Genomic DNA, 24887 nt, shown 5'->3' with positions numbered 1-24887 from the left:
CCTCTGAGTCTCCTTGTTGCAGAGGACAGTTCCTGGAATGTAATAAATGCTCAGTGAATGTCTGTTGAAGTAAATCAATTATTAGCATTGGTTTTGCTAATAACTTTTATGTATAGCTCCCTGAGACTTTACAAGCCAGTTAATACTGTATGTAAGCGCATGGAAAATTCAGTTGTGGGATTTGAGGGGTGTATTACAGGTATGACTGACAATATCGATGGAGCTGCACAGCCTTAAAAGACAGGTATGAAAAAGATAGGTATGGGTATTAAGCTGTAGATCTGTATTCAGTGGAAAGGGAAATCTTGGAAGGTTTTTAGATGAAAATGATTCCGAAGGTGAGTTGGTAGGTACCAGATAAACACACCTGTGGTCACAAGAAGAGGGTGTTGACTGCTAGAGAATTGACCATGAGTCAACTCCCTGCATATGAGCCCTGGGAGGTTGAGCCCTTTCTCTTCCAAACCTGCTGGTTATATTCATGTGGACCAGCTGGTGGGAATGGTTGGTGGGTAGGTATAAAAGTGGGGGTTTTAGCCTTTTATCTCCACGTGCTTTAACCTCAGCCAAAAGGTAGGAACATTAATAGCTGTTTCTCTCTTCTATTTTTTTCTCCTCTCCAATCTTTCTGAACGAGGGTCTTAGATGAATATTGGGCCAATTAAATGCATCTGATTACAAACTCTCATACCGAAAAGGAAGTGAGTTGAAAAAAAAATGCAGCAAGAGTTGTGGATATCGAGTTACTGAGTTTCTACTTGTGAACTGAATTATAAATAAATGTGTTAGGTAGTGGAATTGTGTTTTGTTTCCCCCAAAGGAGAAAGTGTCACCACATGGAAACGAAATTTATTCAGCATTTTTCATTCTGTAGTTGCACCATGTCTATTCTTAATTCTTTGAGTTTCTGATTCAAAAGTGAAAACACACACACACACACCCCAAAAACAGACTGTTGTGTAGAATTGACGGGAACGAGTGTGAACCTGGCTGAGACACATAGGTTTGTTGCAAAATTAGCCACGAAAATCGCTTCCTATCCCGGAGGTTAAAAATAATGTATTTAGAAGGAAGTTATTTACATTGGCTGCCGAGAGGCTTCCCCGGGAGCCACCGTGAGGAAAGCCTTGCGATCCGGGCGGGTGGACGCGCACAGAAAGCGTTGTCAGTGCTGTGATTCGGTGCCGTCATTCCACGCTGGTGCCAGGGAAAGGGGGCTGTCCTGCTGCCCTGGGGCTTCCTCAGACTGTGAAGGAGACTCAAAAGTCAAGCCTTGCTTATTCTAAAGTTTGGGGCGGCCAAGAGCTTCATCTTTTCTATTGCACGAATGCTTTGTGTTGAGGTCCCAGAAGAGAGAACCTTTTTCTCACGATGTAGTGTCCAACGGATTGGGGGTCCTGCAGACCCCGCCTGAGCAGAGCTGCCAGCCGCTGGACCCGGGTGGCCTTCCAGAACATGTCCTTGATGAAGCTGAGTGTGAAAACAGAGAGCAGCCCGGCAGGGGGCGAAATGAACATTTGCTGGAGAACAGCTTCGCTGAGCATCCTTGTGAACCGCAGGCAGGCGCGTTGGCTGCGGTCTCTGCGGATTCTCTCTGACCCCTGCACGTCCCCGCATCTCATGCGTTCATTTCTCGGAAAGCTTCCCCCACCTTTCGCTTGACCCCAGAATAATTTCAGATCTGTTTCTCCTCAGGTTTCTGGCCTTGGCTCTTTCTAGGCCATGCATGACAATTATTGGGTGGTTTATTACTTGAATAACCTCAATTTCAGCAGCAGCATCTTTGGAAAAGCGATTAATAAGCCTATGATGAGTTTAAAAACATTCCTTATGTATCAGAGTTTTCTTGCAGTCGGGAAGAGACTGGGTTCGTGTTTGCAAAGAATGGAAGGAGGGGTGGTTGAGAACTATCCAGGTATTTTAGAGAACACCGGTCTGTTAGAGAAATGCCGCGTGTGCTTGTACAGGGCTTGCGTTTTGGCAAGGTTAGGAAGGTTGCTTTTAAGGTAGATATTAGCTGTTTGTATCATTCAAGAATGTTCGGCTCCCCCTGTCACTGCCGGATAGGATTGGATTCTAAGTTGACATCCTCTTTAGTTTTTGACACACTTACCTACTTCAGCACATGGGGGTCTTCTTGCTCAGTGAGGGTGTGTATGTGGGGGGGTCCGAAATTAAGCTTTGACTTTGGAGTTTTGCCAGTAGACGTCATGAATTCTCTCCACATTTGAATCACTATTTGACTGCAACAAGGAAGAGGCAATGGAGGAATAGAGAGATTAGGGTATAGGAATAATGGGTATTTACCTCTTAATGGTTTATCTCAAGATAAAGAGTGAATACTGTCCTTCTCTAAGAGAATCCTCTTGCTGATTTCTGTTTCAAGAGGGTGGGGGATGGGTGAGTGGCAGTGGAGGGCCGCTGCTCAGACAGAATTCACTAGAAGTCGCCATTCAGAGGTCATCTGGTAGACTGTGCACTGAGCTTTGCAGAGAATACTGAGCCAAGTGTCGAAAGATTTGGGTTCTTGTTTTGGTCATTCGCACTGTATAACTGTGTATCTTTGATCCAACCGGGTAACTTTTATAATACTTAACAGTCTCAGTAAAATGACAGCACTGGACACGTGTTTGTAATTTTTTGTGGTTCTTGAAACCTTGATTTTGTATCTACCTTGTTCATTGACCCTTCCAGCAAGCTTCTAGACCAGTCTCGCCTATCGAGAGTGCCTCTAGTTTGACAACAGTATAATCTAACAGTATTTACTTTTGAATCATCTGTTTTCCTATGTTAGTGCACTTAATACCAATAAAAATCAAAGAAGAGATTCTTCGAGGAGATAGCTGATTCCTGCTGTAGTGATATTAAAATCGTCGTCTCCTGAAGGGTACAATGTTTAATCTGAAATTAAAAAGGTGGTTTGCCAGAGGAACATAAAATTAGCCCTGTTGTTGAAATTGTTGTTGACTGCTTGGTGTTCGGTAAGAAGCATCTCCGGGAGAAGCTACTGGGGAGATGAATAGTGCAGGGTCTCAGCGATTTCAGAAAAGATGAAAAATGTTGAAATTAAGTGGGAAGAAGGAAATGCGGCAGATCGCAGGGAACCAGACTGTTTTAAAAGGGAAAATTCAATTTTATCTGCTTTTTCCCCCAGCAAATTCCATTTGATATTTTACATGTTCTTGATAACTTAATAAAGACTCTCAGGAAGGAGTTGTAAAACTTCAGTGAAAGAGAATTTGTCATTTGTGACATTTCTTCTCCAAATAGCACGGGAAGATCAATGTATTAGCTTGTAGTTCATTCATTACTAGTTCTGGCTATTTCTATTTAGAAAAGACAGTTGTTCTAGTATGGAACTTGGCACAGTGGGCAATTTTGGCTCAATCCCTAACTATGCACTGAACTCTGCTAGGGACCAAGCATTGTATTGGGCACAGTGTGGGATATGTGGATAATAAAATCCCTGCCTTCAAGGAACTCCACCACTTACCTTTCAGGAAATAAAGCAATGGCAGACAGATAATTTAGAACAATATGATATAAAATCAATATAAACAAAGCTCAGGAATGTTGGCCCTGCATTCAAAATCTGCACAGAATCTGGTTGCTACTCACCACCTGCACCCACCTTGAGCTGGTCTCCCTGCTCCCTCCCTTGTAATCCTTGTACTTGAATTCTCTTTTCCACACAGCAGCCAGGGCAATCCTTTGAAAATGCAAGTCACATTATTTGACTCCCCTGCCCCAAACTCTCCAAATTCACTAGATGCCAAAAACCTGTGCATAGTTTACAGTGTCCCACTGATGGACACAGCCTCCTTCAAAATTCTCTATCTCTCTCTCTCTCTCTCTGACTTCCCCACCTACTACTCTGATCCTCACTCACTCCTCTCTACCCACACTGTCTCCCTTGCTGTTCCACGGACATGCCAAGCATGTTCTGACATGAGAGACTTTACAGTGACGCCCTCTGTTTGGGACTTTCTCCCAGAGATCCTGCATGAACACCTCCTCACTTCTCTCCAGCCTTTGCTCCAGGGCCACCACCTCAGTGAAGCCTCACCCTGGCCACCCTATTTAAAATTGCAGCTCTCCTCTGCCCGTTACCCACCATCTTCCTTGTCCTGCTCTGTATCTTTTTCCAAAGCACTCATCACCCTCTGGCTTACTCTATGATTTCCTAACTTACTGATTTTGTTTAACAGCTGACTTCCTCCACTGAAATGTAAGCTCTAAGAAGGCAAGGTCTGTGTTTTGTTCAGTGTTGTTCAGTCTAGAACAATCTAGGACAATGCCTAGCATGCAGCAGGAAGTCGATAACTGTATGTGGGATAAGTGAGTGAATGAAGGAGAAGAAGAGATTAAGTTTGACCGGCAGTTCTGAGGAGAATCACGAGGATGAACCCATTGAGCTGAGTGTTGAAAGATGAACAGAATTGGACATTCAGGTTTTCTGGGGGAAGACATTCCAGACAGAAGGAATATTTTGAGCAAACACAGAAAAATGACAGAATGCGCCAGTACTCCTCAAATGGCAAGCAGTCCCAACTGACTGGAGTTCGGGGTGGGAGGTGGATGGGTATTGAGAGTGGGAGTGGTGGATGGATAAATTAATGGATGGAAAATAATGAAAGGGGACTCTTAGTGGAGTGAGGGAATGAATTACCAATCTCTGCCTGGTATAAGGTGGCCGACATGTCGGTGATTGGAACCAAGGACGCTCAACCGAGTAGCATGCGTGATGTGACAGGTCTTGTCACTTGAAGATATCAGCAATGTGAATAGTGTTTGCTAATGAGATCTGATTTTTATATAGTATGTGACAGCTTTCAAAACATGGTCACATATTTATTATGATTCAAGCTCCATAAGGACTGGGTGAAGTTGTTGTAATATCTAACAGGTGTTTACATTATTTGCTCAACATTTTTAAAGCAATTAATGGAATCTTCTATCAGCCCAGCTACGTGACTTGCCTGAGGTCATGAAGTTAGAGAGTGGGGAAGCAGCTTTGCACTGTCTTGTGTCTCCCAGTCAACGGTTCCCACTCTGCCAGCTGCCTCTCTAATTCTGACTCAAACTAAAGATATCATGCTATTTTTTTTTTTTTTTTGCAAGGGTACAAGCTTCTTTCCATCCACATCCCCCATCACTGAAAATAGCAGTGACTTCTTTACCAGATCCATTTTTCTCTTTCCTCCTTTTCAACTATCTGGAAGAATTATTAGAAAGGTTAATACATGTCGTAAGTGGGTGTGTTCTTATCTTTTGCCTGTTTAGCATTTTACCTTTTCAGGCTGATGCCCAGACTGTTTGACTCAGCACCTGACATTCTCGTTAGGTCGTTGCTGTCTTGCATGTGGTTCTTGGGTGGCAGGGAAGAGGAAGCATGTCGCCAACGCTGTTTGAATGTCTTCAGACTTGTCTGTTGCTCGGGGAGTAAACTTGGTCTTCTTAATTCCCCCAGATGTTAGTAGGCAGGAAGAGGCGGAAGGCGAACTCAGTGAAGGAGAACATTGGTATGGAAACTCCTCCGAGACCCCGTCAGAAGCATCCTATGGCGAAGTCCAGGAGAACTACAAGTTGTCTCTGGAGGACCGAATCCAGGAGCAGTCCACTTCCCCTGACACCTCCCTGGGAAGTGCCACTCCCAGCAGTCACACGTTGGAGCTGGTGGCACTTGACGGTGACATCCTGCGAGACTCACTGCAGTGTCAAGATCACCTCTCCCCTGGCATGTCCTCTCTGTGTGAAGACGACTCCCCGGTGTCCACGAAACCTTTGAGCAGCAACCTGAGGCGGCTGCTGGAGGCCGGGTCCCTCAAACTCGACGCCACGGCCACAGCCAACGGCAGGGTGGAGTCCCCAGTCAACGTTGGCTCCAACCTCTCTTTCTCCCCACCCTCCCACCATGCCCAACAGCTCAGTGTTCTTGCCAGGAAGTTGGCTGAGAAGCAGGAACAGAATGACCAATACACTCCAAGTAACCGTTTTATATGGAATCAAGGTAAGTGGTTGCCAAACTCAACCACCACCTGCAGCCTCTCCCCTGACTCAGCCATCCTAAAACTGAAAGCTGCAGCCAACGCTGTTCTGCAGGACAAATCTCTCACCAGGACGGAGGAGACCATGCGATTTGAGTCCTTTTCCTCCCCTTTCAGCTCCCAGTCTGCCAGTTCCACCTTGGCAGCTTTGTCCAAGAAAGTCAGTGAGAGAAGCTTGACTCCTGGTCAGGAACATCCCCCTCCGGCCAGCCCTTTCCTGTCCCTGGCTTCCATGACCTCCTCGGCCGCCCTTCTGAAGGAGGTGGCCGCAAGGGCTGCTGGGAGTCTTCTGGCTGAGAAGTCATCACTGGTGCCTGAGGATCCCCTACCGCCACCGCCTTCAGAGAAGAAGCAAGAAAAGGTGACCCCACCACCCCCGCCGCCACCGCCACCACCGCCGCCACAATCCTTGGAATTATTGTTACTCCCGGTTTCGAAGGGGAGAGTGTCTAAACCCTCCAATTCAGGTAGGACGTCTTTCTATTTCTGTCCCCGTATGAGTCTTTTTTTTTCCCCCATACATTGCTAAGTCTTCTTATTTCATTTTTGCCTGATGCGGTCGGGTCCCCCATCTGATCTGTGGCAGGAATGAAAAAAGCAGGAGCACAACAAAGTACTTTAAATAAGCAGCATAGTGGTCTTTCATGTATGCGTGACACAAAGACTTCACTGCTCGCTTCCCTTTTGAAAGGTAATGAATAATCTTAGAGATACACAGTACTCTCCTCCCTTTCATAGAAAGGTTTTTTTTTTCATTACCAGGTTCAGGCTATGTCCATACAAGATATGTTTAATGGGGGAAGATCAAAGCCTCTTAGTCATGAAGTGCATGGCATCCCTGAACACAGAGGGGGAAAAACTGCTTTTGAAACATTGGACAAGGGAGAGCCCGCCCTTCCTGCTGCCTCCATCACAAATGGACTTTTGTACAATCAGTAACTACTCTGCCCTAATTTATCACACGATATACTTTTTATGTTCGTGTTTTTATTACCGTGTGTGTGTGTGTGTGTGTGTGTGTGTGTGTAATTTAAGCCTTTTCCACTTACCCTGTTCTTCTGTAATTTCTTGCCATGCAAGTACTCTGAAGACTATTGTCAATTCCGACAGAATCAAAGTACTTCCTGCGAGGGCTTTATGTTATCCCAACCCAATCAGATTCTGAAGGAATGCACATGTGGAAATTTTGAATCATCAGTTTTTCTTGTGGGGACAGCCTTTCCAAAGGAGAAGTTGCTGTCATCTAGCGCGAGCTGTTCATCTGAGGGAGAAATTTAGTCACTTGAGCTCTCACAGTGGAAACATCATCTCTTGGACTGGCTTGTTTTTGAATTGTGCGCATGATAAATATATAGTCCTGGAAAGGGAGGTATGGAGTTTCAGATGTCTCCCGAGGATATCCTGCCAGACTAGGACAGGAAGTAGGCTGTGTGTCCTCATCAGTGTAAACACTGCCCGTGTGTGTCTAGCTGCTTTGATTATCAATGAAGAGTGTTTAGAACAGCAAATAATTGACTGAACGATCACAGCTAGCATCAGTTTGACGCATTTATGACAAATTTCCATTTAAATGGCTGAGTGAGCTAGATGCACTAATTATAATTGCTTTAAAACTTATGTAAACAGCACAATATAACTAGAAGAATGGGTCTCTGGAACTTTTATGACTCTAAGCGATCTAGAGTCATTCACGCCAGAGTTTCCAAAGTGTCAATAAAATCCCAAAATGTTTATCAGTTCTGAGTTTCAGGTGTCCTCACTTCTCACCTGCCATCTGGTGAAATAAAGAAAAAAAATGGCTAAACTTTAGAAACAAGAAAAAAGCAGAGGGAACTGGGTGATCTTGCCATGGAATAAGTCACTCTTGATATATGGAAATTATATTTAGGGTAGAAGCAGAAAGAGAGGCATGGCTCCATGAAAAATGTAATTTTATAAACACTCTCTGCATCTGGTTATCGAATAAATGTATTAATGGTGCTTACACTGTAAATTTACCTGGACAGTGGTTACTAGGAAAAGCTTATATAAAAGTGGTAATAAGCTTCAGTTGACTGAAGAATTGGAAAAAGATAACTAATATAATATAACTCTCCTAAAAAACTAGTGGCTTTGTCATTGTAAAGTGTCTCAGGTGTAACAAGCAATAGTTGTGAAGTATAGCTTTTTTCAAATGACTAGATGCACATAAAGATGAGAAAGAAGTCAGGAGCTTCCAGCGTAGGGGAGACTTTTTGCTTGTTTTGTTGCAGGATGTACACCCGAGGGAGATGTGTTCCGTTTTGGTTTAAATGCATGGGGTTCATGCCAACATCTAAATGAGCTTCTCAGCAGGATTTAATATAGAAATCTATAAGAACTCATTTTTTTTCTTTTCTCTTGACTGAATTTATTCTATTGCTGAAACACTTAATATTTTCATCAATGAGTGTTTAAAATGTTCAAATTAAAAAAGAAGAGAAAGGAGATTCTCTGATTGGGGCTCTACTATTGATTGGTACCCGTGCCTCCTGTTTCATGCCTCTGCTCACTGTCCAAGACTTAGTGAAGCAGCTCCACTGATGGAGTAATTGAATTGAAAAAAAAAAAAAAAACCATTCATTTTTGTATAAAACTCAGACAGAAGGAAAGATCACTGCAGAGGAAAACACGAGGGCTCTTGAAATGGTCACTCGAAAAATGTTCTGTGCATCCAGATGGATGCATCCTAAATTCATGTCATGTTTCCTATTGCATGGATTAGAAATAGCAGAGGGGGTGTCTCTGAGCACTTTTTAATTGGAGCAAATGCCATTACTTCTCAGCATCTTCCTAGATTAGGGGCCAAGAAGGAGGTGATAGAATATCTAATTTTGTTGTTTACCTTTATGTCATGGAGAGATGATGTGATTGGTGTTACTAGGATCACTGATTTTTGAATCCGAGGGGTAGAAAGGAAGATGTGTCTTCTCCATCTGTCCCTCCCCTCCCCTTTACACATTCTACTATTGGTTACAGGGCAACCTTGGGGCTGGGTTCGGATGACGCTTGGCTTTACTTAAAAAACATTTGTGAGGATGTGATGTGAGCTGTCATTCATGTTTCAAAACATTTCATAGTTTTATTTTTTCCCCCCTTTACCTTAGAAAGAAATCTTAGTTTAATTCTAAATAGATAGCTATGCTGGTTTCTCATGGCAGATAAAAGAATTCTGATTTCATTGCTTATTAATTTCAGTAAACAAATAATGACAAAAAAAAAATCCACAAAAATAAACTAATCATCCTGGCTTTAAGCAGGGCTTCCATTTTCAAGCTATTTCTCAAAATGTTGCAAAAAGGGCATATCAAGTTGATTCTAGAGTTACAAAGAGGTATGTGCTAGAAAAGCCAATGTATTGAGTAATTTAGACTCAAGCATTTATTTGACCTTCTTCAGGTCAAGGGAAGTTCAAACCATGGAAAAAAAAAAAAGTGTCTTATAGGTCTGGCCTTATTTCTTTTTTTTAAAAAAATAAGATTCAGTTGTTGCCAGGTCATGGTGTATTTAATTCCTTAAAGAGTCCACTACTCAGTAACCTTTTGCCCTGCAAGAGAGATGTGATGTGACACTTGAGGAGGAGGTTTCTTTCATGTGACCCCGTGCCCTGGCACATGCTACGCTGCTCCTCTAAAAAGGGACACGATAGAAGGAAGGTTATGTCCGTTTGCTATAAAGATAAATGTCACACATTGACTCACTTCTTTTTGAAGCTACTGTTCTCTTGCAACTCAAAAAAGAAAGTAAACGCTTTTCATTTTAAAGAGTTTTCTGTGGAAGGCCAACAGGATTCTCAGGATGCCAGGCTTAGTTAAATAACAAGAAGTGTCCCAGAGAGAAGATCTCCAAAACATCTTATTTTCCTGACTAAAATTTAAGCATGCTTGGGTCTCATACTTCTGAGGGCTAAGACTGTTTCCTAGGTCAAAAGATAGGATTGTGTGGCTGCTGTTTTCTGTCATATTTACGTGATGTTATTAACACATTTGCAAAAGCATAGATACTCCAGAAAGTGAGGGAACCTCCCCCAACACTCCATTTAGGTCCGTGGTTATTGTAGCCGTAATCTGGAAAGGGTTGCATACAGGAACTTCCTTAGAAAATTTACTTTTTTGTCAAGATTCAGAACTGTCTGTCGCTGATCTCAATTATATTTCTCCAGGGATGTGACTCAAATTTAGACAGTCTCTAGATATCAGACTTCTTAGTTTTATGGACTACTTACCAGTTATTAAAATAGGTATTGACAGCATCACTGTCAATAACAACAGATGAGCCCAATGATGTCCATGACTAACATAGTTTTTTGTTTCCCTAAAATAGCATTCAAGAGACATGCCCAAGAAATTCTAGTAAAAGATATCAAGTCCAGTCCTGGCCAGATAGCTTGGTTGGTTGAAGCATTGTTCCAAAGTGCAGAGGTTGCTGGTTTGATTCCTGATCAAGGCACATATAGGAACAGCTCGATGTTCCTCTCTCTCTCTTTCTCTCTCTCCTTTCCTTTCTCTGTCTTTCTTTCTCTCTCTCTTTCTCTCTCCCCCTTCCTCCCTTTCTCAGTGAAATCAATAAATAAAAATTTTAAAACTTTAAGTCTATGTATATTGTTGTTAGGAAGGAGGATGGGCCCCCTTACACAGCATGCATTAGTGAGTTGGCAGGCCTGCAGTGGAGATGGTGGTGATGCATGCGTTATACACACCCTGGGTCACCTGGCATCTTGAACTCCTTCTATGTGTGTGTAAGGTCTGTATACAAAAATTACCCACTTACAAATTAATCTCAATTTTCTGCAAACTGTTGCATAGGATTTACCCAGAGAAAGTTTGATTGCAAAGCTTACAAAATGATTACATTCATATTTTTAAAAAACCCTCCTTGAGTTAAAAGCAAGTAAGTTAATATGATTTTTTTTAATCCCAGTGAAGTTTTGGTGGTGGTGGTCTGTGCATTTATTTATAGATAGACGACAAGGTAGAGCACCAAATGGAAGTGAAGAGGCTAGCCCTAGTCCTCACCCTGCTGCTAGCAGAGGGACTTGAAGCATCACAGTCAGTTTGGTTTCTTCATCTCTACACTGAGCTGGTTGGGAATTATTGTCAAGATTTCTTCCTGCTGAACAATTTCTTGATGTTTCTTTCTGTTTGTTTTTAACTCTTATCAACTCAAAAAAAACCCAAAACCCCATAATTTAAAAAAATGTTCTTTAAATTAATTAGGTTCTTTCTTACAATTCATGATCAAATCTCTTATAAGATCATCTCTGTCTCAGGCATATCTGGTTTATTGTAAATAGTTTAAACATATATCATTGTACTTTGTTAATGATGATGTGGTCACACTGGATGCATTTTTCATATAAGCTGCTTCAGGTTCATCTGGGAACTAGGTGAAGTATAAGTACACAGAGACCCATCCCTCGTTCATTCAAGAGGTGTATTGGCTCCCATGTGAAAGGCATGTACTCTTGGGCTAGTCCTACTTCCACTGAGACTTCCTGGCAGCTTCCTGTGTCTTTTACTTCCATGTCCAGTGCTGTGCTCATTTTACGTTTCCATACTCTCTTGACCCAGCCTTTCCCACTTAATCTTGTTACAGTCTATAACACACAGTTACTGAATTGTATGTTGTCCCAGTACTGTTTCGGGTGCTGGACACATCAAGGTGAGGACTTAGAGCCTTGCCCCAGCCAGTTCCTCCCTCCATCTCTTCTTCTCCCTGTCTGTCTTCTCCATCTTTGTCTTTTCCTGATGAGCTGACCTTGGCCATCAGCATCAGCATTCTGTTTTGGCTGTGCCAGACCCTACCTGAGCAATACAATGGTCTCTTGCTCTTTTATTTCCTCTCGGTTCAGTGACAAACTGCCATGTCGGGCCAAGACCCACGCTATCTATTTATTATGTGATGCCCGTTGTTTAAATTTACATCTGCTCTAATGGAGAGTTTTCTGCTTTGGAGGGCATGACCAGAGTTTATTGTCACTACTATTACTATTACAGCTGCTACCAATAGCTTCCATTTACTGCGTGACGGGTATTTCACACACATTTATTATCGCTTTTATTCCAGTAACATCATTGCCTATAAAGAGACCATGTTTTCTCCAAAGTAACAAATGAGCAGTTCTCCAGCCCACTGGGTCGATTAGCATCTGATGGGATTTAGTTTTGTTTGCTGTGATAACAATTAGCTCGTGATATATTTGGGTGAAATTGTTTATCAGACAGTCGGAAACTAGGTAGGATCACGAATGTTTCAATCCTGCTGTCTCAGGAATGTGTGTATTATTCTGAGGAAGTGGTCATATTTCCTTAGGCTCTAAATTTGAGTGAAACTTACAGCTGTCCATTCCTTGAAAATAGTTTGCTTCCTCCCTTCTCTAAGGCTGTTCACATCATACGCACTGGAAAGCACCCTACTGAACTGTGAAATCTTTTTTCTTGAATAAATAAAAATGCAGATGTTACCAGGGGAGATGACTGCCCAACTCGGAAAATGGACCATTGTATTCCGGTTACTCTACCCACTCAGACTGTTTTCTTTTTTTCCTGCCACGATCAGTTAAAAATTTAAAGCGGTTGTCATCGTGTAGCTGTGGGACCACATAACTTGTGGTTAGTTTTTTTCACTGTGAGTGTTCTAATTTTTTTCCCCAGTCAATCCACGGACATCCCAATTTGTACGATTCATTTTTTGTTTTGGCATTAATTAAAACTAAGGAAGCGAAGCTCCAAAATAAGATGGATTTATATGAAATATTAATAGGCAGGATTTACGTAGTGTACTCGGACTACATTTGCAGCATTGGTGATAAGAGTGGGGGCTGGGGGTGGTCACATTAGGCAGAGCAAGGTGTCTAGGGGAACCGGCAATGTCCCTTTTTGTCAGTGCATGTCTTATTATTGCCTTCCGGTGACATGCCATGACATCCCAGGTCAGTGGAAGACATCTCAGTTTTTCTCTCCTCTTCCAGAGAATTCTGTAAAATTAGTCAGTTTAGTTTATCCAGTGGGAAATCCTTCCCAGAGATGTGGATTGGTGGCAGCCTATTTGTGTGCCTCTTACAATTTTGGTGTTCTCTTATAACCCCAGATAGGCATTGGTATCGTTTTCTCCCTCTGCTCTGGCTTGTGAAAATAATCTCACCTGGAGTCCCGATTCAGTCCTTTCTCTCCAATCAGTCGTTTAACATAGGGTCTTTGTGATCAAGATACCTGAGTGAAAGAAATGGCAGTGAGGGACAGAAAATGAGAGGCCCAATTAGGGCCGGGACTCCAGGTCTGCAGAGGCCATCAGCAGAAACAGACAGCAGGGAAGCTCTAGTGAGTTAATAAAAAAAGTATGCTCAGAGGTCTCAAAGAGGGTGCCTCTCCTAGAGCAGAAGGAAACTCTCCATTCACACCCCACCCCCCAGCCCGAAGAGGAAATCCTCCTGATGGAGCAAGTCACAAGTAGAATTTTCAGGCGTGAAGGCTAAAGTTTTATATAGCAAATTCTTTTTCAAGTGACTTGGTTTAAGCTAACCGATATTACTTATACCTGTATCAGTAAAACAACATTTTTGAAATGCCCTAACTTTGTTCCAGAACCCTTCTGGTTCTCTCTATTATAAGTGGTTCTTTGCCTCTAGAGACTCAGTTGACTCAACAAACAATTACAATTATTTTAAAGTCCATACTTGGTAATATTTCCCTTCAAAATGATAAAAGTAACACATGCATTAAAAAAAGTCAAGTAGTGCAGAGGGATATAAAATGAAAACGGAAGTTTCCCTCCCTGACCTTTGTCTTAATCCACACTCTTTCTCAGTTAACTGCTTAATGGCTTCTTGCGTATGCTTCCAGACAATTTTCCTACAAATAAAAAGATATCTAGCCTGACCAGGCAGTGGTGCAGTGGATAGAGTGTTGGCCTGGGATGCTGAGGACCCAGGTTTGAAACCCCTGAGGTTGCTGGCTTGAGCTCAGGCTCACCAGCTTGAGCGCGGGGTCACCGGCTTGAGTGTGGGATCATAGACATGACTCGAAGGTTGCTGGCTTGAGCCCAAAGTTGCTGGCTTGAGCAAGGGGCCACTGGCTTGGCTGAAGCCCCCTCGGTCAATGCACATATGAGAAATCAATCAATAAACAACTAAAGTGCTACAACTATGAGTTGATGCTTCTTATCTCCCATCTTGTCTGTCCCTGTCTGTCCCCGCCCCCTCTCGCTTAAAAAAAAAAGATATCTTTTTTTGTTTCATTAGTTTACCCCATTCTGCTTACCCCCCTCTTTTTTTGCTCAAGTATTTTAAAGCAAATCACAGACATCATCACATCCATTTGCTTGTAAATATTTCCATAAGTATTTTCCACAGATAAGGACTTGAAAAAATAACCACAATAACTATTATCATATCTAACAGGATCAACAATTATCACATGGTATCATGGAAAACACAGGTTATAATCAGTATTTCCTTAATTTATCTCAAAAGTGTTATATTATGATTTTATAAACAGGATCAAAATAAACTTCACACCTTGCATGTTTTTTGCAGGCGCCTTAAGTGTGTTTTTTTCATCCATAACCCCTGCCCTTTTTAAAATGTCATTTCCTTGTTGAAGAAACTGGGTCATCTGTTCTAAAGATTTTCCTGCATTCTGAGTTTGGCTGATTTGGATCTCCTCTTATGTGTCACACTGTTGTTGTTTTATTTAGTCACCTGTATTTCCAGTCAACTGCTTGGTAGAGGCCTGATTAAATTTTTTGTGAGACTGTTTCATAGATGGCTTAGCAGAAGGTGCACAATGTCTGTTCCCTCTTTCGTGATGTTAAGATTAATCAGTGGTTTTACGTGTTGTCAGCTTGATCCATCCTCTATAAAGTTCCCTGTCAACCTTTCACCTGATGGTTTCAGCAGTAATTGATTCCCGTTTTCTAGAAAACGAAAACAGAAACACCCTAGACATAGTTTCATGTCTTGCTTTATCCATGAACTCTTTAATATCTCGGGCATGTTTCTGTATTAGCATCTATAGACATCTCTCATTTTTAAAGTAAACCTTCATAAGGTTTGTTTTATGAGTATAGTATATTACAATTGATTTTATAGTTTGCAAATATTTCTGATCCCTCTTGATTAAGAAAGGAAAGTCTGAGACCTGAACTCTACTTGTTTTGATTGGCTCTCTTCCCAAATTGCCAAGTGTCATGTGGCACTGACCTGTATCATGTGATAGACCAGACAGGTAACAGTTCAGGGTCACAGCAGAGACCCCTCCTTGTAGAGATGATGCAGGAGAGGGGGGCTTAGCTTTCCTTGGAGGAACTAGGTGTTTTTTTACTTTCCTGAAAAACGGCAACACGTGTGACTGCCTGGTTGGCAGCTTTTCAAAGTGGTCAGTGGGGCCCCTTCACCGTGCAGGGGAAGGCCACGCATCTCGTTAGTGGCAGCCAGAGGGACAGAGACGAGAGGGTGGAAAACCCTGACTCTAACACCCCCCTCCCCGGTGGCTAAATTGGCAGCAGCCTCAGCTCAAGCCATAACTAAATCAGTCAGCAGTGGGGATCCTGAAATTCATCCCCATCAGAGCTCAGTGAGCGAGGTTTGTGACTGCTGTGAGGTGTCCATTGTGATGTGGTGCCTTCGTCTCCATCCCGTTTGATTTGTCTTCATTTCCTGCCATTTTTCCAAGTTCGAGAATTCATACATGGACAGTCTGGCAGTTTTCTTCAGGAAACAAAGCCCCTGATTTGAGGTCCTTCTCTGGGCTGAGCAAGGACAGGCCAGGTGATCTCCCTCAGTGTGGCATGGCCTTCGGAAGTAAAGACTATCACAAGGCAGGGCTAATAGAATTTGGAAAATGGAACCCAGATGGAAGTCATGAGATGAACGTGAGTTTCTACCTGAAGAAAAGCAATAATACAGCTCCCTCGTGGAGGAAGTCTTGGGATTGCCAAGAAAAAAAAATCATTTTAGTGTAACCTCCATCTAACAACGCATGCGAGTTAGTGCTGGGTGCGGGTACCTTTCCGTTGTCCTTACTTTTCCTCTTTTTCTCCTTCTTCCAAGCCTCAGAAGAGGAAGGTGGGAAGCCTTTCCAGTGTCCAATATGCGGTTTGGTTATAAAAAGGAAGAGTTACTGGAAGCGGCACATGGTGATCCACACAGGTTTAAAAAGTCATCAGTGCCCGCTCTGTCCATTCCGGTGTGCTCGCAAGGACAATCTCAAATCCCATATGAAGGTAAGCCAGCCGCTAATGGGCCTGACAGTGCGGGCACAGCCCAGCAAGAGAGGGGGCTTTGGGTGCGTGACAGCGCTCCAGGTCGCAAGGCGAACACAACCAAAATGAAGCACCTTGGAAAGAGTCCCCTTGTAAAGGTCTTCCTTTCCGATTTACCACCAAGAACTTAAAGACAGAGAGAAGCTTCAGTATCCAGATAACAGTATGTAGTGTAGAGCCAGCCCTCTTTGGGGAGCAGCAGCTCAACCTGGCCTTGCGTGGCAATGGGGGGGTGGGGGGTGGAGGGGTAGAAAGAGTACAAGAAGGGCTGCTGGACCCGTGCCCTAGATAGAGGGTGTTTGGACCTGCACCCCCTCCTAGAAGGACTACCCTTTTCTGCTTATTAACACAAAGGGACACCCAGAAAGACACCTGGGCTTCAATGTTAGCCCTGTGGTGGCTTTGGGATCATTCTTGATAAGACTGAGTCCTCCCTGAGGCTGTCAGTGTTCAAGCTGTCATAATTCCCAGGTTCACACTTACCCAGCAGGTAAAACATTGAAAACAATGTCCTGTTGAAAACTGTTGGGCTTGCTCCTGCAGTAAACACATGAGAACATTGAGTAGACTCTGTGTGTCACAGTTGGGGGAAACGCAGTTGTCTAGAAATTTTTTTAGCAAACTCAATTAATACTAAAGGCTTTGTCCAAAATTCAAGGAGGAAACTCATGAGATCACAAGAGCACACACTTTTGAATTTGATAGACCCACATTTAAATCTTATTGTGCAACTTACTGGCTAAGTGGCCTTAAGCAAATGAGCCTTTAGACTTAATTTTCTCATTTGTTAAATGGGAACAATAATGTTGAGAAGAGCTGTCATTGGCATTTATTGAGTTAATATTCGTTCAGTAAAGTATCTGACCCAGAAGCGTTCTTTAATAGTTATGGAATTACCATAGCTATCATCTAACACCCTAGTGATAACAACAATCATTTTTATTGCGATTTTTAATATGATTTGGCAGTTGACATTGTTTATAAAGCTTTTACTTTCCTGCCATAGGAAGTCTATTGTATGTACACAATTAAGATATTTACTTTTCTCTAAATCTTGTCTAAATTCTTCTGAACACATCAGTAATCACTGTTCAGAATTGTAGCCTAAAAATGTGTGATCAGAGAGAACCTCTATTGACTTTAAAAAATAGCTTAGAAGATTTAAAAAATTAAATCCATGATGTAATTTGTTTTCTATCATTTGCCTTTTTCTCTTGGGAGTAACATGCCCTTCATCTTCAGAATCCATTTAACCAGCAGTTCTGGTTGGTTGAATTTTAGTGAGCCTTAGTTTTTACTTTAACCCTCTTCCTCCTCTGTCACTTCTTCTCAAAGTAAAAATCTCATATTTTGCACCTGCAGAGTGGATTTCATTAGCAGGATGAGACTTCAAAAAAAATTGCCTTTAAAACTAAAATATGTTTTTATTACTGTGTCTGATGCGAAGCTGTGTTCAGAAATCAGGTCTGGCAAATTTAAAGCTTCAGTGAGCAGAAAACTTGCATCTCGCCTGACACCTTGTAAGCTTGGTTTCAGCGCAGGGTCACTTAAAACAACCTATTTATAAACCTGTGTGGGGAAAAAAAAAAAGAAAGCTGGGTTTTCAAGAGCAGGAACTACTGACCCTGAAACTACAGAGAGATGAGTTGGGTGCCTTGATGAGACAGACCATTGGCCATGACAGTGTTACTGATGAGAGCCGCGAGGGTTTCGCGGGTCATGAGGTCTTAGAACGCTTTCAGAACAAATCAATAACCAGTATGATAAAGCAGTTGTGTGAAATTACTACTTTATTCAAACTCATTGTGTCCTAACCTGTTGAGCCCCAATTGAGCTTTTGATAAGGGAAGTGTGAGAAGGGCTCATACAAGTTTAATTTTATCAAATGGGTGTACTGTTTCTTTTCTCTGCTCTACACCTCACTTATGGGCCTTTTTAAAGTTCCTTCATCAAAGGATACATCGCTTTGTTTTCATTAGACATCCTGGAATTTTGCTAAATTTTGCAAATTCAGTCCACGTGGAAATAAAATGGCTCTGGTTTTAGGCATAGTTGTTGGCTGCCTTCACCAGAGATCACAAAGATGGATAGATTTTTCTAAAATGACTTCTGCCGAGAAGTAGGGGTAGCAGAGCCTATAGATTAAGATCTCAAACTGGGTGGTCAGAAAAACCTCAGTTGGAATCTCAGTCCTGCGGCTTTTGGGAGCATGGAGACTTTGGGCAAGTCATGCAACCTCTCCAAACTTTCGTTTCTGGTCATGGAGATGATAGTCAATCTATCTCACGAAAATACTGTAAGAGCTAAATGAGATAATGGGCATACACCACTTAACCCAGAGCCCAGCGTGGAGAAACACTAGGTTAGCGTAGCTAATATAGAAGTTGTTACCTGAAAACCATCTGAGTATTTATTAACATTTACATTTAGAAGTAAACTAGTGACATGGTCTAAGACCTTCCTCTGAAATAAATCGTATTACCTTTCTCTTTCTGTGAGACATCTTTCGTGCTGAGAATTTCAAAACATTGATAAACAACAGGGATATAAAATGGACCCTTACTCTCATCCCACAGAAATAACCCTGAGGGTCCTTGTCATGTCTCCCTTTCCATATCAGTTACATAGATTTATTTCAGAAAAAATGGGATTCTACTTTATTTGTTCAGCAAATAGAGTATTAACAGTGTACCTACTGGGTGCTAGGCATTGTGTGTTTTCTTAAGCCTGTCTTCCCTCCTTAGTACACTGAGCAAAGGTTTTTATGAGCAGCTGCGGAAGGAGCTGTGAATGCCTCCAGCTTCCTCAGGGTCATCTTAGCTTTCCATTCAGTCTTTTACAACTTTCCTGGATGAGCACAGGAATCAAATAGGAAATTCATAACTTAACATTGAACAGAAAAGGTGAGGAGGACTGCTAAGATAAAGAACAAGGGCAAAGTCATGGCAAGAAAGTGAACCAGATTCAGGGCACGGAGCTCTACTCCTCTAGGGCCTGTCATCGAGGGCATGGGCTCCTGCATACACCTCGCCCTGCCTGGCCAGGCCCCCGATGGGTAGGCGGTGGAGTCGGTGTTTCCCAAGGTTTCCTCACATTATGTCTAACTGCACGAGAAGGACCCAGTGACGTCACAGCAGTGCCTTCACTTCCCTCCCCTGGGGTGGGCGGTTTGCCGTTGGTGCAGTGACCGTCCAGTGAGTACATGCCTGTGAGGCCCGGAAAGAATGCCATGCTTCAGACAAGCATGTTCTCGCATGAGCCGAGCGAGAGGGATTTTGAAGTCAGTGTTAAGCTAAGGAGAATAACAGTTGTAGCAGAAAGTGCTTTTCTGTCAGGAGAAAAGAGAAGACGTTGCAACTGGAATATGGAGCTAATTAGACTTCTCTCCAAGGCCAAACGCGGTCCATAGCCCCTTGGGGAAGGTGTGGCTCACGTAAAACTGTAAGTGCGAAAGTCAACACCGCATCTACTGTTTTTCCCTGAAATGGTCACTTAAGTTTATAGCAAGGTCAGGACCTGGTGGGAAAGCAGCCACAGAAAGAAAGTCCGTGCATGCAGACCCTTCTCCATTGAGGGCTTCTGTGGGCTTCAGAACCGGGCTCGCCCCCTCTGCCATTCCTGCTTCCAGAGGCTGCGCTAGAAGCTTCTGTTCTGGGGTCCTCTCCTCCCCTCCCCTCCCCTCCCCTCCCCTCCCGTCCCCTGGGTCAGCAGGTGTAAGGACACTTCTGAAATGGAATGTGCCCCACTGCATTCTCCCCGGGGCGGAGAGAAGCTCCCTGCCTTGTGACCTCTACCACCTGGTTCCCAGGCAGGCTTTGGGCAGCACCTATCAGGGTCACCTGGGGCTGGCATCATAGCGCCCCCCCCCCACCCCAGGTGCCTGCTTCTGTGTGAATTGGGGGGAGAGTGGTAAGGAAGTCTTCCCAATTCTGAGGGAAAGCCAATGAACCCGTCCACTCCAGAGCGAAATCCCTGTGCTTACCGCCAGTGACAGTGTGGCGTCCCAGCTCCCAGTCCCTCCAGACCTGGCAGAGGAAGGCTATAAGGAGCAAGGCTTTGCTGCCACTGAAGTTAAGTTTTTAGATCGTGCTTTCTGTGGAGAAGCTCATGCTTTGGGGGAACCAGACTCTCATCTGTTGTTTTTTTCAAAAAGCCACAGTGGGGTGCTGTAGCGACAGGATCTCACCATTAACGTTTAATTTCTTTGCTTTTGTTGGTCACTTAACATTATTTAAAAGTATGTTTTGGCTGGTGAATAATACTTTTGGACTGCATTCAGAATGCATAAACAGCTGTAGTAAAACTTGCTCCCTTGGAAAGGAAAGCCTACGCAGAGGGGCCAGGTGGTGCAGTGAATTAACAAACAGGCCTTTAACCTTTGTGAGACCCGGGTTCAAATCCCACTCAGGTCACCCCTGACCGATGAGGTCTCAAGTTTTGTTTTGTTTTGGAATTCCAGTCACTAGCTTGTTTGTCCAGATCACACAACGGCCAAATCGTTTGGCCCAAATCTCCACAATTGGCAGTTCTGACGCGAGGGAGAGCCAGTCCTGAAGTAGCCGGCGCAGCGGTCACCACTGAAGTGCATTGGCAGAGACGAAGGGGCAGTTAGCAGGCTCGTGAGCACCCGCCAGCCTGAAGCCCGGCTCGGGCCAGCGCGATGAGTTCCTCACTTTTTCAAGCACTAAATTTGGTAGTGACAGGAAGGGAAAAAAAAAAAGGTCCTCACCATTTTTACAGGTCTGTGCCTGCAGGACAGAACTGGGTTTCAAAGTCCGCGTCCTTTCATTGCAGACGTGGGGATCTGAGCATGATATTACTATGTTGGGAAGCGCTGGTTTGAGCTCACTGAGAACCCTCGGTGGGGGTCAGACCGTGCCCCCTCCCAGCTCTTTCTTCACATGTAATTTTGCTCAAGCTCTTCATTCGGGGTCTCAGTTTCCCTGTCTCTGAAATGGGAACACCCTGGAGACATTCTTTTCCACCTTCTTAATTACCTAGAGAAGCATTCTGAAAATTGAAATCCTGTGTGCAGAACATCACTAACTCTCTGGACGACAGTCATTGGGAACACAACAAAGTGTTACTATTATGAGAGGAATGACCTGACAGGTGACCTGTTTTGACAACTTCCCCCCAGCTGGTAATTAGGTAATTTATGTTCTGCTGGGTTTATTCTGTTTTCTCTGAAGATGTCAGCTGAGGTCAGATGACTAGACTACGAAGGGGGTTCCACTGCAGAGGCCTCCAATGGCCAGCCGGCCGGCAGCACCCAGGCCGTGCACGTGGCTCCCCTGGCAGACTCCTCACCTATGTGGCCCCGCTTTCCGTTCCGGGGAGACCTCGTCCCTGAGAGCGCAGGAATGAGATGCCCCCTTGGGTTATGTGATTTCCCAGGCCAGCCCTGCGTCCTGTGAGGAGACTGTTGATGACTAGGGTGGTGACACAGCGAGGCATTTCCCATGAACGCCCGGTAGCCAGCTGACTGTTGTTGCTTCCTCGTCAGGTCCATCAGCACCAGGACCGTGGAGAGACCTTCCAGTGCCAGCTGTGCCCTTTCACCTCCTCGCGCCACTTCAGCCTGAAGCTCCACATGCGCTGCCACCAGCACTTCCTGAGGACCGAAGCCAAGGTGAAGGAGGAGATCCCAGACCCAGATGTCAAGGAGTCTCCCCACCTCAGTGACAGTGCCTGCCCGGGGCAGCAAAGGGAAGGAGGAGGGACAGAGCTAGTGGGGACCATGATGACGGCCAACACTCCAGAAAGGACTAGCCAGGGTGGGGCTGGCGTCTCACCTTTGCCGGTGAAGGAGGAACCCAAGGAAGATAACGGCCTGCCAGCCTCCTTTCCCCTGAATGCTGCCGACAGGCTGGCCAACCACACAAAGCTGAAAGACCCCTCCGAGTATGTGGCCAACAGTGCGTCAGCATTGTTCAGCCAGGACATCTCTGTTAAGATGGCGTCTGATTTTCTCATGAAGCTGTCAGGTACTTGAATAGGGTTGTATTCTCTCTCTTTCTCTCTCTCTCCTCTCTCTCTCTCTCTCTCTTTCTCTACCAGTGTTCTCATCTGTAAAACGAACCGGTAGGAGTAGATGATTTCCAAGGTCCCTTTAAATTCTAATAGTTGGCACCTTTATCAATTTTCTCCTTGACTCTCCGCCCCCCCCCCCCCCCCCAGTCCTTTGGAAGTAGGCTGCGGTTTGGGTCTAGCAACAGCAGAGATTGCTGATGTCCGTGTGGTTTTTTTCTCCGTTCAGAGTTCATGTTGTGGGGGAAAGTCTGTGCTGAGCCAGACTGGTGGCAGTTCTGTGTGTGACCATGGCCTCTGCGTAACTCGCCTCTGCGTTACGTTCTTTCAGATGCTTGTGTGAGACATCTCATTTTGCACTATTCAAGTTCCTCGTTCGTTTTTAACTGCAATGGTGGTTTTTTTTTCTTTTTGAAGAATATTCAGAGACGACGACTAGGAATTAGAGACTTTTAAAATTGGATCAAATGATAAAAGATGATCCTGAATTTTTTTTTTCTGGTGGGAAATTTTTTATTATGGTAAAATATACCCAACATGAAATGAACTGGTTTTAAGTGTCCAGTTCTTTGACCTGACGGACATTCACGTTGTATAACCGTCACTGCCGTCCGTCTCCAGTACTTTTTCATCTTTCCATTAAACAATAACTCTGCGTTCCTCCCTCCCCCCAACTCCTGGTAACCACGCTTCCAACTTCTGTCTCTACAAATCTGACTGCTCTAGGCACCACATGTAAAGTGGAAGTAGAATTTTTGAGAAAAATTCTTTTCCAACTGCCACAATGCCACTTAGAAAGAATAGGGAGTATGGTTTGGAAAAAAAAAGAATCTTATCAACTGATATCACTTTCATCATCAATTTACTTGGGATGTTTCTTTTAGGTTTTATCTTTTTTCCAATGGCTTTGATTGAGTGGTGGAGTTGAACGGGGTGCGTAGAGACATTGAGGGAGGCTGTTTTTCCCAACTCCCTTTTTGCAATGATGAACCGTGTCCTGGGATTCTGCTGCTGCTGATTTCATTTTTTTAAAAGTACGATTTAAAATTTTAAAGACAACGTGGCGGGTGGGGAAAGGTCGTCTGAGAATTGGTTCTGTCTTGCAGTGAGGCCAGCAGTCCCCACGATGATTTCCAAATGCCATTTCAGCTCTTTGGAGATTGACAATACCCTTTAAATGGAGAATAATTGGTCACCGCCTTCCTTTAAATGGACTGTGAGTTGCATTTCACTAAATGTCATTGCCAGGTGAATTAGAGGTTCCGCTTCACTCTGAAGACCCTGTGCTCAGCGACACGCAGTCGGGTCTTTGGGAATGTCCCCGTCACCCCAGATCTCTGCCCCTCGGGAGTGCTGCACACTAGAGGGAAGGAATGAGAGAAGGAAGGGGACGGAAATGCAACAGTGGCAGAAATGAGCTGCAGTGGAGGAGGGAGCAGAGAGGGTCCCAGGGAGGCCTCTAGACCTGCTGTGCATGTGAGGCAGTCCTCCCCTGGGAACAACCCTGTCCCAGGAATTAAAGTGTATCTGACTGTGGCACAGATGGACAAGGGGCTCTCTGTCCCCCCGCCCCTCCCCACACCACCTTCTTCCTCCTGTTCCAGCTCATCTAGGGGAAACTGAGCTTTTAGACACTTTGGGCTTTATATTGAAACATTTTTGAAAATGAAGGGAAAGGGCAGGCTTCTAGTGTCCCTTTTGCCGCTGACACTTTAATTTTCACATCCAGAACACCTTCGGTTCTTCCTCACTGGGCTCTCCCGCCAATAGTGGAGCACAAGCAGCTCCATTTCTGGGCTCTTCCGGCGCAAGCAAGGGAATGCAGGGGGCATCCTCACTTGGCAAAGCTTAGAAAGCAAGACGGACATCTCCGTACTCACGGACAGGGACCAGCTAAGTGGGGCTGGGTAACTCTTAGGAAGGGGTTATTCCCTTTCGTCCACCACCCCAGAAGGTTTTCAGACCTGCAGGAAGGCAAGGAAGGACTAAAGAAGGGTGGGATAAAGCACTTGGTGAGTGACACACCACTCCTGCTGGGCTGAGCCCCGGAGGCCCCACTTCCAGCTGCAACTAACTCCAGGCCCAACTCAGGCTGCCTAACACCGGGCCTGTGGCTGCTGAAAACCAAAGTTGCAAACAGGAGCTTCACAGCAGAGAAGCCGGATAGGAGGCTGGGGTTAAAAAAAAAAAAAAGAAAAAAATAACGATGCAGCAAAACCTGACATTGTGATCCGTTTTCTCAGCTCACTATTGACGGGAACCTGTTGACGGTTTGGCAGTTGCAGTATTTACTGACTGACCAATTGGCAGAAGAAAACAGATAACAAATGCACGCTATTTATGCGAAAGGCCCATGCAGCTATTTTATGGTGGCTTACTAGAGGTCCTGAAACCTGACTTGTGTGCACGGTTACCTAGCAACCTGTTACAAAGTCACCAGGGAGTGAGATGCATTGGTAATTTTTTGTGTGTGCGCATATTTGGATGTAAATATAAACTTGGTGACTGTGGCAGTGCAGCCCACGGGAGGAG

The 24887-nt window shown here is 44.2% G+C and overlaps 1 protein-coding gene across 6 annotated transcripts in view; it reads left to right on the top strand.

Moving 5' to 3' along the window:
- ZNF827 (zinc finger protein 827) overlaps positions 1-24887 on the top strand; it is a 167303-nt gene that overhangs the window by 26557 nt on the left and 115859 nt on the right. For 5 of the 6 annotated variants that reach the window (XM_066386064.1, XM_066386055.1, XM_066386086.1 and 2 more), the window contains exons 2-4: positions 5471-6514; positions 16114-16286; positions 21832-22312. In XM_066386064.1, coding sequence (XP_066242161.1) covers positions 5471-6514; positions 16114-16286; positions 21832-22312 — 1698 coding nt within the window. The remainder of the gene's footprint in view (positions 1-5470; positions 6515-16113; positions 16287-21831; positions 22313-24887) is intronic. The other variant, XM_066386072.1, reaches the window with a different exon arrangement.

Source organism: Saccopteryx leptura, chromosome 1, assembly GCF_036850995.1.
Source record: "Saccopteryx leptura isolate mSacLep1 chromosome 1, mSacLep1_pri_phased_curated, whole genome shotgun sequence".
In the NCBI taxonomy this organism is placed as follows: domain Eukaryota; kingdom Metazoa; phylum Chordata; class Mammalia; order Chiroptera; family Emballonuridae; genus Saccopteryx; species Saccopteryx leptura.
This window is presented reverse-complemented; position numbering and strand designations above follow the sequence as displayed.